At 38.6% G+C, this 12,835-nt stretch overlaps 1 protein-coding gene across 5 annotated transcripts in view; it reads right to left on the bottom strand.

Moving 5' to 3' along the window:
• SPIDR (scaffold protein involved in DNA repair) overlaps positions 1 to 12,835 on the bottom strand; it is a 195,159-nt gene that overhangs the window by 21,481 nt on the left and 160,843 nt on the right. For 4 of the 5 annotated variants that reach the window (XM_083871162.1, XM_083871161.1, XM_083871164.1 and 1 more), the window contains one exon: positions 5,848 to 6,006. The exons of the other annotated variant lie outside the window; for it this stretch is intronic. In XM_083871162.1, coding sequence (XP_083727288.1) covers positions 5,848 to 6,006 — 159 coding nt within the window. The remainder of the gene's footprint in view (positions 1 to 5,847; positions 6,007 to 12,835) is intronic. 5 annotated transcript variants of the gene reach the window in all.

The raw sequence follows: 12,835 nt of genomic DNA, 5'->3' as shown, positions 1-12,835 counted from the left end.
AATAGGTTTTCTGAGTCCTTAATTATTTTTATTATTCAATGTCCTCAAAAGATATCTCTCTTAACCTTTCTTTGCTAAACTTCAGTATATCTTTTCTCTGTATCCATCAATGCAAACTGCCTGTTGTGTACCCAGACATCAGGCAGAGAATTTTAAGGATATAATACTGGTAAACAGGCTAAATACATGATGGATAAACCAGTACTTATACTGTCAGAACTCTGATCCTGTGGAAATTCCATTTATTTCATACTACAAGCCTGTGTTTCAAAAGTCAAACTCTGATTTTTCAAAATGGCATTTCACTGATTCTGACCTGACAACTTGCTTCATAACCAAATAAGAAGATTTTGTTTATTTCTCTCAAAAACATGAAGTTTCAGCTACAGTTTTGGTCCAAAAGCTTTGTGTGTGCCATGCCTGATCCAACTTTTAGCATACGGCTTTATAGTTTGGGGGATTTTTCAACTTTAATAATCATAACAGGCTCAGGGGAAAATTACTAGAGGGAGAAAATACCAGCAATATCAGAGAAAAGAAGGCACATAAACAGGGAAAAAAGGAACACTATGTAAGTTTTACAGCAAGGAACAGAAAGATGCTAGGATTCTCTTCCAACATCTTCCACAGCTTTGCTCTGAGGACTCAGGACTTGGAACTTCTCTGCTTCCTCCTTTCCTACTTCTTAAACTTGTTGTCTAAACCAGAACAGTTTTCTTTGGCAGTGTCAGTCTCAATTATTAAGAACATAAAAATAAAGCAATTCCTAGCCCTCTCTGCAAAACTAAGAAATTCCTTAATAATCACCCAGACTGCATAAGCTTGAACTGTCAAGGGACAAGCAACCCAAATATAAAGCTGATACTGTAGGCTCTCTCTCTCCCTTTAACAGACCTACTAAGATCTTGCAGTGCACAAACTATTCAACACCACATTTTCTTAGTCTTGAGTAATAAAAGCAACAAAATCGCAAAGTAAAAATCTGAGCCTACTACACCAGCATCTCTGTCAAAATACAAACAGGGAGGAAGGGCTGCTGACTTCTTTTTTCAGGTATTGTTTAGATATATGGAATTACATAGTGGAATGATTTAAATACTTTAGTAATACAATTTTCTACAGGATATTATAAATTACACATACTACATTAAACCACTGAAATTATAATATAAAAGTACTTTTGATTCAACATGGGTATGTCTATGTTATTGCCCAATGCTGACTATTAAATAGATTAATGACACAAGCACTATCATAGAAGCAGCAATTCACGTTTATTAAAGAATAGAAAATTCAGAAGGTAAAAAACTTATTTTCTGATAAAAAAGCAGCCATAGAAATTAATATTAAAATAATGCAAATATTCAAAAGTTCAATGTGATTACTGAAATTATGCTTTAAATGAAACTCAGCTTTTAAGCATAGAAATTACTGAAGTGTTTCAGGACCTCAGAACCCAGAGATGTGGGTGGATCTTTTCGATGGCAGTCTTTTTGGAGGAGGGAAAACCAAAGGAAGGAAGTTACGACCTCCTTGCTCTGTGAAGAGCTCTTACCATCACACTTCCTTGTCAATGTCTAGCAGTTACTTGTGCAGCAGTTAGCAGTGGTCCCCTCTTCTAAGTGCAAAAAAAAAAAGAGAAAGTATAGTGAAGAGCAAAGGGGAAAAAAAGAGAGAAATTGAGGCCAGAGAAGTATGTGACTCAAATAAAAAAGGAAAAAAATAGAAAAGAATGAAAACCCTCAAGCACAATAGTGACCACTACAAACATACAGGGAGATTTCACATTTCAGTGCCTAACATTTGGAAGTTTAAAATGACAAACAACAGAAGCCAACTTTATTTGAACATGCAGAAATTTCTCACATAAACGTAACACTGGTTGATGAACTCAATGTTCAGAGCCTGTTTACTGTAGAGGAAAATGCAACAGATAATACAGCCTGCCATGATTTAAATGTTGTCTCAAAAGCCAAAGCTTATGAGTTGATGTATCCTCAGCCTATCCAACAAGTATGGATTTTAGTACTCTACGTGCAGCAGTTGCCTCTTCTTTCAAGATTATTAATGATTTTTTCAATTTAGGGACAAAACTTGTACTGACACTCTGTGTTCTTCCTCTCCCCTCCATTTTTAAATAGCCATCATCTTTCTATTCTGCTGCAGAGAAACTCTTCATATTTCTAACATATAAGAAAGCATAAAGAGAAGAAGCAGGTACATCTGCTACACTCAGCAGTAAAACAACTCAGTGGTAGGAAAATCAGGTGAAAAGACTCAAATTGTCAAAATCCAAATCATTATTCCCTGTGGAACTCCTAGTAGGGCCTAAAAAAAAAATCAGTATTTTTTGTCGATAAAGACAGGTCTCTAACTCCAAAGATTATCTCAGATCATTGAAATTAATTTCTGGTAGGAAGCAGGAACCATGACAATTTATAGGTTATTTACTCCTGGGGCATTTCAGCAAGTGCTTAGCCCCTGCATCTAATTGCATTCACTTAGTTCCTGGTTATACCTGACACACCTGAAACATGCCTGGAACCTATTAAAACAGGGGGTTTACATGTGCTGCATAAAGATTCTTAAACCAGCATTCCTGCCTCTAGCAGCACACCCCCAAAATCCCACTTCCTCTTCCTCAAGGGGCTGAATTTAACACTGACACATGAGGCAGTGGGAGGGTGAGAACATGAGCCTCTAAGGAGACAATACCACCATCAGCCTTTCAATTAATATTTTTCAGTCCTGTCCCTTTAAACCACTGTACTTTTTTTCTTCTTCTTTGCTGATACTAAGCATGCAGTCCAGGGAATAGCTGTAGGAAAGGCTAGGTGACAAGTATGAATGAGAGGGTGAAGAGAGAAGCTGTCAGGAAACAGATACTGAACCACAAAAGTTCAGTCAGTTGCCACACTACTGCTTCCTACTTTACCCAACAACCTGACAGAGTAGAAGAACTGCTGGAAATCAGGCACTGAACAAGCTACGGCAACTCTGCCATGACTCAGCCATGTCCTTCTGTCTTACAGGATTGCCAAAAAGTGGACTGCAAAGGGAAACACCACTTCCTTTACTGGACTGCAAAGGGAAGGATTTCTTGCAGGGATGGTTTAGGGGAGTATGCTTTATGTGGGGTATAAGCCTGGCTCTCAAAACCATCAAAATCAGCAGAAGACCTTCAAAGGACCTGTAAGAGATCCTACGACTTGGCAAAGCATATTGAAAACCAATATTCAACACTGAAAGTGTTTCTCTCAATGTAAGCTTACTATCATTCCAATATTTCACAGAGATGATCTTTGTCAAGACAGGACACGGCTGTGTAAGTTCTTATCCCACTTTTCTCTTAGAACACAAGTGTTTTCTTATCAGAGAAAAAATGTGTTTAGTTTCTTTAGCACTCCTTAACACATGGGTCTGTTCCAAAGATCAAGTAACGTGTTCGGCCGGGTTTTCCCCTGGGTGTAGAATACCCTTTATTGTATGCTTATAGGTTTTCAGCCCTTGAAATGAAACTTCAGCTTACAACAGTGATTTTAAAATTGCATTTACTGGAATGATGTCAAACAGTACTTTAAATTAAATATTTGATGATGAGGATGGATGATGGCCTGGAAAATTTTTTGAACAATAACAGTGGTCCATTGATGCAAAATGCTTGAAAACCTCTTGTATCTATTAGCAAATTTCCTCTGTCTCACAGAGGTACTGAGGAAGCATTCTGTCTCTGATTACAATCCATGTGACTGTGGGACAACATGAACATATGGGATCTTATTAGCCATTCCTGGCTTTCTCCAGATCATGTGCCTCACAGGCACACACAAAAAAAGTCATTACTTTTCCCTCATATTTCCTATATTTTCTTCCCTTTTATCCACTTTAAAAGGCACTGTCAGACTCCAGGAAACAAACAGTTTCAAAGCCATCTCCTTGCAAAAAGAATTTGTGCTCTCAAAAAAAAAAAAAAAAAAAAAAAAAAAAAGGCAGCAGTCTTTCTTGCAGGGCAGACCACATAGTTCTTACTCACTCATGTGCTGCAAGCCAAGGTTGGACACTCACACTCATAGGCATAACCCATCATGTGCTTGGATATACCAGTGGCTCTGGAAATCCATTTATCCAGTGGCAATGAATGCTACAGCTTAATTATGCTCTCTGAGAGTAAGTACTCCCTCATATTCATTTCAGCTATGGCTTTACTGTGGTTTCCATCACACCTAGAATGTGTCCCAAACACTTAAAGTAATAAAAAGTTATAAAGCAGAACTTAAGCTAAAACAATTAAGAAAAAATAAATCCCTGAACAATTCCCCCACCCACCCATCATGTACAATGAAATCACGTTTTAACCGCTGCACTGTCCCCGAAGCTACGCTATACCCATTTTCTTTTAATGTTCCCTAGCAGGGTTACCACCAGCACAGCTCCAGCTGAGCCACCAGCATTTTCAGCACTGTGTCTTCTAAAGGTCCTCAGAATAGCCAGAAGTAAGTTACTGCTGCTTTGAAACAGAATTTACATTAGAAAAAGTCTGTCTCTTATTAGTTAGGCAGAGTACTGGAAGCACCAGCAGCCAGTTGTAAAACTTCATTTGTATCCAGAATTCCAAAGCCATTATTTAATTTGTTTGGAAAAAAATGTAACTTGAAAAAAAAAGCCAGCAAAATAATTAAATAAGAAGACGTGTTTGTTATTAAAGATCCATAAAAATGCAAGTAGGCTCGAAATCCAAAGGCTCTGAAAATTAACACTGCAAGTACATAAAAAGAAAAGCATACTGAATAGAGCTGGCTGGAAAACAACAATTCCATTTTGCTAAACATTTCAAGGCTTTGAAATTTGTTTTTGTTCCAATATGAAACAAAAATGAGACTTTCTCAAAGTTTTCATGAAATGAGAATGAGAGAAAGAATATTCACTCCCTCTGGACCTGAAAAAAATCTTCCCAACAAAGCTGTCTCCAAAATAGATAATGTTTCCATGAAACATTCTGGTTTTGATGAAACAGCATTTTTCAACAGGAAAAAAAGTGTCAGCAGAAATACCATAGCCATTCTAATAGCAAAGGCTTATCTAGATCGGATGCTTGTACGAATAAATTATACTGAGAACTGAACCAATCTAATTATATTTATATAGGTCCCCATGAGGACATTGTATCACTCTCCTTAGAAAGATACTCTGTAAGATAATCGATCTATTTAATTTTTTTCCTTGACTAAAGATATTTTATTTGAAGAACATAACAGGAATCACAGAATAAGCAAAATCTGAGATGTATCATAAGTCAGTTCGTTACTTACCTGGGGGAATTTTTCTATAAAGCTGTTGACATTCTTATGCCAAAGTAAGAATGCCTTTAAGATTTTATTTCTTTTTTAAAGAAACTTAAACTGTGGCTCTAAAGCCATATAAACTTGACAAAATTTAGCTCTCATATACTAAAAGAAAGTCTGTGCATGAAACTTCAATCCATACTGGGCAGCACTGTAGAAAAACTTAGTGCAGTAAAAAGTTCTGCAATGAAAGGGAGGTGAACTAATGTTTTTAATTCTCTGAATCTATTGAAGAGGAAGAAAACACTCATATTTTATGAAATACTGCACACAGTAATTCCTTACTCTGCTAAGTGTGTATTTGTGCATTAGCTTATTTATGCTCATTTTGGAGAATGATTGGCTTAAGCACAGCTGGATGCCCCAAAAGTGGCAATGAGGACATTTGCTTGAGAAAAGCCAGGTTCAATTGTTCCAAAGAATGTTGGTCACAGAAATAAATAAAAAGGCAGATCATCTCTGCCTGCCACAGCAAGCAATATGTTCTTCCATTAATTGTTCTCACCTTCCTCTTGTAGTTCTCTGCAAAATTTTCATTCCAGCTAAGCAGCAGGGTTTTCCTTCCCATCTCCTGCAGTACTGCTCAATGTCATCTGTGGAACTCAGGAACTGCAGCTGCACTTCACTAAACATGCCATAGGCATCCTGGACAAGGAGACATAACCTGCAAAACATTCCTCCATTACTCACTGGAATCTGTTCGTAACAAACCAGTGAGCAAAGTTCTGAAAATGATACTACAAACTTCAGGACAGGGCTTATCCTCTACAGTATCTGCAGAAATCCTATCGAGTAATGTACCAATAAACAAAGCAAACATCATTAAAGTTTTCTCATGTACATGTTCAGGACATAGCAGGGCCATGAAGCATGACTGAAACAAAGAGTACAGGGCTTGCACCGGGGATTAGGTTAATTAACTGCGACGCGCTGTGTGGCTTGGGTACTGAAAAATGAAGAAAGTTGAGTTTTTGCCTTACCTGAGGTGAATTCTACAATAAAGACAGAACAACAACAGAAACATAAATATGTGTGTGTTTATAAATATATAAAAATTCTGCTTAGAAGCAAGCAAAGCAATATATTTCACAAGTAATAATCACCAAGACTGGCAAAGCAAGCATTAAATTTTCTCACACTTTTTCTTTAAAAGAGTCCTCAGGATGCAAAATGAGTGAAACATCAATTTTTCTTTAAAGAAGAACAAAACTAAACAAAACAATATAAAACTGGAGATTGGTATATTCAGAGTTGGGTATGAAGCCCAGAGGAGCTATTTTAAGAAGGTAATTAAAGAACCTGCTAAACAAACAATATGATTAAAATCTATGGAAGCAGGGGCTGTAGGGCTGGGAAGTATTGCCTAACCAACTTGATGGCATTTTGAGAAGATAGTACTGTCATAACAGATAAGGTAAAATCAGTGGATGTCATACATTTAGATAGTCAAAAGCACATTTCACAAGATTCTGCACCTGAGATGAGCAGCCACGATAGCATGAATCATGCAGGGCTGGAGGAAGGAGGCCCCTGTCTACAAGATTGGCTTTAATTGCCACAGAAAGAGACAGTTAAGCATGGAAACTTTTCAGAGGGAAACAAAAATTACCTTTGAGGGTAGCGCACACATCTTTGTTTCCAAGTAAAACTCAGGGGTGTACCAGGCAGCAGAATTCAGTTCATTTCAAAGGTACATGCCAAAACTACCCTCCCCAGAGCAGCATCATTGTTCCCAGCAAACCAACTCCAACTGCTTTTGGAACACATCCTATAATGTGCATGCACTCTGAAAGCATTCAACAGCAGTCACTATATCTTTATAAAATATATTTCAAATTAAATGAGCTCCTACACTGAAAAAATCCATGTATTTTCTTCACATGGAAAAGTAGGCACATGGAAGAGCACTAATTACACTCCCCTTGTTCATTATGAAGTGTCTAACTTTGGCTTAGACCCTCAAGAAGGCTGCATTTGATATAAGATAAAACCCCAAAAGCTCTCTGACATCAGCAGTTGTGCAAGCACCAGCTAAGAGTCCTCATGTTTTCAAATTCTGATTTTAAGGAGCAGAGAGGGATAGGACTGGGTACAAACAAAGACTCCCATACTTTCCCCATACCTCTATCTACAAACGTCCCATACAAACCGAGTCACCATCAAAAAAAAAAAAACAAACCCAAAACAAACTAGAAAAACTATGTTTGCCTGCTGCTCTCCATGTTAGGACTTTGCAATCAGTTAAGAACTCCCCTGAGTTTTAACTGATTTGACTGAAACTCCCCGTGATATTGTTATGTTTGGAAAACCAGAGTTCATATTCTCTGAATATGTCTGAAAATCAGATTGAGGGGAACGGGAAAAACAAAGTAAGCAGTTTTGCCTATGTTAACAAAATGTTGACTGTTAATTGTGAAAAATTAGGCCTCCATATCTTGGAGCAAGAAGGGCCAACTGAGCTAGTGTCTCAGATCAGATCAGTTCAGCAGTCTCTTAACTGATCACTGGAATTTCTCATATCTTCAGTGAGACATAACTGAACACAAGTAAGTCTCAGACTAGCTGGCACCAGGGTCATATTAAGTCCTCTGGGACATGTTAATTGCCCAAATAAAACTATCTTGGTTGGTGCTGAAGACATCAGTCACTAAAAGAGCATTTTCCAAGTCCTTTTAAGTCAACCAAAGAGATGGTTTCTGTCAGACATGGGAATCTCAACTCCCCGCATCCCTGGCCACAGATTTCCATTCCTTTGTGGTGGCACATAAATGGCTAGGACAGGAAACTGATCTGATCAAAAAAACCTGTAGCCAAATCATCATCAGCCGCAGTATCATCTGAGTCCCTTAAAAATCAACTCTGTAAAAGTCAACTCCTACTTGCATGGAGTACTGCTTCTAGGCAAGGATGTATTTTCCTTGAAGTTTCCACTCCAGCTGTCCAGTGTATGCAGCACATACAGGAATCTCAGGTCATATGATAGGAGAATGGTCATCTTATGACCATGCCCAATGCAGAGAACTGAATTTGAGGCTTCTATCAGTAACATTCCCATTGGGAATACATTCATGTTTATTGGCATCATGTTTATTGGCATTGTTCCTTCCATCATTGGAAGGAACACAGAGCAGCACATTCCAAGCACCTTTGCTCTCTCAGGTTCTACACAAGAGCAAACAGACACTATATTTACTACACTTGCTCTTAACAGTGTCCAAAAGGTAGGCACAGTTTCTCTGCAACATGCATTTAAAATGAAATGTGTGTATTCCCTCATTTGGAAGTCAGAACTTCATTAATAACTCTTCAGACACCCAATTTCAGACTAAGAGAGAAATATTCCAAACCAGTACTATGAAGAGAAGTTCACAAACACATTCTCCCTGCTTCGGCACACCTTTAAAACAGTATCAATGAATGATAGCAAAGCCTTGAAATGCTATAGGTGTTTGAGGGGCAACTGATTTTCCCACTTAATGATTATCATGAAATCAGCTGTATCCCACAACAGACTCAGCAATGCACTTGGAGAACTACCCTCCTTTCCTTGGGAACTGGTTCTGTTCTTATGGGTTTTGTACATGGTGTCAGCACCAATGACAGAAGTTCAGCTGCATTCAGAGCTTATTGATTCATGACCTTAACTTCCCTACCAGTACTCCTTTTTCCCTTGATTTCTCTTTATTCCAAGAACAGTGAATTTGGATTATTTTCCCATGTTGCAGTGTTCCTCTCATATTACAGCAAATGTTCTCACAAATTAATTTTTAGCAGGCAGTCTAACTGTGATTAAAGCCAACAGCTTGTCCCATTACTTTTTTCCCCCCTTTGAACCTCACTACCACAATGAAAACCCACATCAAAATTACGAGACAAGCTACAAAGCAAAAATGAGTATTTTCCCCCTAGGAATTCAGTATTTATGTTCTGTGCATATCTATAGAAAAATACATTTTTTCATAAAAACTGGATTTGTATCAGTTAATAAGGTTAAACACACCTTTACCAATGCCTTGTCAGCATGCATAGTACTGAACTGTTAAAAAAACAAGACAGGCAACATCTCCACTCTAATCAGTGGTGCTTCTGCAGGGAGGAAATAAGTGCCATCCTTATTGGGACAACAGGATGTAACCCTGTGTAAGACCCTCAACTTAAAAGATGGGTTTGGAAACTGAAATGTCTCATGTAAAATGGCAGAGAATTCACTCCTGGAGAGAGGGCTAGCAGGAAAGTCAGTAGAAGAACAAATGCAGGAGATGCAGACTAATGAAAAGGTGAGGTATGACACATTGCTAATAGCAAAGGGGGCGAAGATAGGGAACGATAAGAAGTGAGGCAGAGTTTAGCTTTTTTTTTTTAATGTAATGACACAGTAAGTCTCATGCAAAAGCTTGGGAAGATTTAGTTAATTTGCTAATAGCCAGAAGCAAGGATGGGGGCTGAAAGAAGATGGGACTGATTACTCTGCATTATTTCTATGACTGTGCTGATCTTTAGGACAAAATGTCTCCCAGTAGAAATCTGGAGAGGATTACAGGATTAATGCCATGCCCTTCTCCCAGTTAGTCACTCTTCATGGGTAAAGGGTAAGCCCTTATTTTACTAATATGTTTTTATGCATGAAAAATCATCCCTCTTTTATCAAGCAGTTGACTTTCTGGAGAGGTAAGGGCCATGAAAACCTTCTCCATTTTTGGTCACCTCCAGCCTCCTCAGCAGAGCTAGTGGAAAAGAATAAGAAAAGGAAGATCTGCCTGCAGAGGAGATGAGAGGGCAGGGAGGCCAGAATAGACTGATTACACAGACACTGCCTTTACTGAGCCTTGGGAAAACAAACAGCAGAAATTTGTCATGAGCAGATCTTAACCAATAAGTAATTGTTTTAGCCTTGGGTAGGAGGACAACTGTGTGGCTCAGGGCAGCTCTTCTCCATGCACAGCTGAGCAGTGCAGTACAGCACAAGGAGCAGGACAACCAGGCAAACACTACCACCTTTGCAGCACTCTGCACAGACCACATTAGTTGCTCTTTCTTTGGAAGAGTGTGAAAGGGAGGAATGGGAAAATGCCTGACAACTAATTGACTTGTATTAGCTCTGATACTTGCTCATTCTTTATCTTAGCCATCCATGAGACAGCTGCTGCTGCTTTGTTTGTCAGAAGGACTTCTTATCTCTGTGAGGTGCGGTCCTAGCAGAGGCATAAAGCACACGTACATAAACACACACAAACAAAACCCCCTCTCCCTTCATCACCAGAGGCACAACACTACCTACACAACTCCAATCCAGCAACTTGTCTGGTCAAGTCTCAAGGTGGAGCTGATTAACTCCTGCTAATATGGCTCAGATTCAAATTGTAACCTGCAGGACACCACCCTACCTGGGTTTAATTTAGCCCTACTTTATGAACTCCTTGCATTCACCATACCCATATAGTAACTTAAAAATGAAACTCAGAGCACAAGGACAACTGCCCATCTTCCCCCTTTCAACACTAGCAGGATTTCTCTATAAAAAGCATGTAATAAGTTCCTTCATGCTCCCTTTTGAAAAGAATGTACCCACTGTAGCTTTCTTTGGGGAGATAAAAGATTTAGAATTTTCTGCTTAAAATCCATACCATTTGCCGTAAATAAAAGCTGAGCAAAGCTCTACAGGACACAATTATGGACTAGATGCTACAAACATGAATTAATGATGATGGTAACTATCTCCTTTTCTGCATAGATTGCAGAGTCACACAGGTACAGAGGAAAACACAAGCACTATTGTTCCCACTTTATAAAGGGAATGTCAAGCTGAAGAAGAATCCTGGTCCAAGTACAGACATTTCTAGCACCCAGCCTGAAACTCTGGTTGGAAGCACTGACATGAACAAAATAGTGATAATTTGCTTTGAAAAAAACTGGAGGTTTAAAATTAATGAAAAGTACAGTTTATGATCATGTATGTTTTTATTTGGCAACCATGGAAGGGCCAAGAAGAAAGAAAAAGGCACTTCTGGAGTGCTGGACCTGGCAGACATATTGGTGAAAAGGCACATGTGATTGGAGTATCACCAGGGAAATGACCTAGTCTTATCTCAGTATCTCAAATAGAAAATATGTAGCAGAGGCCTCTCTGGGCTCAGGAAAGGAAACTTTTATTTTTGCAGACACCTGCTAACACAGGATTTCTGTAACATGCTTGCAGATACTCACTACAGTAACTATACCATGTCACTCTTTTTGGATTTTCCTTGCTGTTCATTACAATTTTTATACATAAGTTAAAAAATTGAGTGAGAGTGGTTATAAGATAACTGTTGCTTATTTTTATTCACTTCCTTGAATCATCACATAGTTCAACACAAACTGGAAAATCAAATACCACTTCCACAAGGTCTTTCATGACTCCCTGCCTGCTGATTGCTTTTTCCATTTCTTCATTCATGTTAATCCTTCCACCTACTATTTTCTGCCTGTGGCCTGAAGAAGCAGCACTTCTGTGGGAAACAGCTTTTGTGCGTAGGAAGAGACCTGTATGAGCCAAGCGTGTCAGCAGAGCTACCTTTTAAATGCAGAATGTGCTCGTGGAGAACAGGGCTGCACAGCACTGCAAATGTTCCCAGTCAAAACATGGAACACCACCTGCCTGGTGGGAGCTACATACAACTTGTCAGGAATTGGTGCAGTAGGAAAGCCAGCTTTTTGTACTTGCCATGACAACCACGGCTTCACATGTGGCAATTTTTTCTGCAAAAACCATTTCTTACACAAAGTTTTCACATGACACCACATGAACTTTTTAAACTCTCCATCTGACACTGTCTCTAAGTGCACTTTTGAATGAAACTGCTGATGTGTGTGTTTTATTTGTACATGGAATTTCTCTCAAAAGTAAACAAAACATTTAAAACCATAAAAAGACATTCCTGACACCCACTCAAACATGATATAGAGCCTAAGCTGTAATTTCAAACAGTCACAGAGTTGCATTTGAAAAATATTTTCAGTATCATGGAGAGTTTTGCTTATGTCAGATTCAAAAATGAATACTGAAGTTGTTCCACATTCATAGTCTAAATCCAAAGTAATTATGCCATGGAAATCAATTTTTATAGTGATAGCTGGTTTGGAAGACACAGAGAGTTAAGGGGAAAAAAAAACTTTCTAAGTATTGCCTAAAAGTTTGTATAAAGGTTAGGCTATAACAGAGCAGTAAGGCCTTCCTCCCTCCAGATACTCCTGGCATCTCAACACCCCACGGGACATAATCTATGGTCCTCCTGCTAAGATCCATTCCATACAGTTTATTATGCAAATAAACCAAATTTTGAGTGGTAACAAAAAAGCAAACACATCAGCTCATCCCAGCTTGTTTCACTCACTGTGCTGTTAATTGTAGTTGGTAAGAAAAGTTATGATGCATACACTCCTCGGGTTCTTCAGTGTACCATTGCTTCAGCATGGAATCCCATCACAACCCCTTGGTTATTTCAGTATACGTA

Source organism: Zosterops lateralis (assembly GCF_965231275.1).
Source record: "Zosterops lateralis genome assembly, chromosome: 1".
Taxonomy (NCBI): Eukaryota; Metazoa; Chordata; class Aves; order Passeriformes; family Zosteropidae; genus Zosterops; species Zosterops lateralis.
The sequence above is the reverse complement of the archived record's forward strand: the minus strand, read 5'-3'. Positions and strand labels throughout refer to the sequence as shown.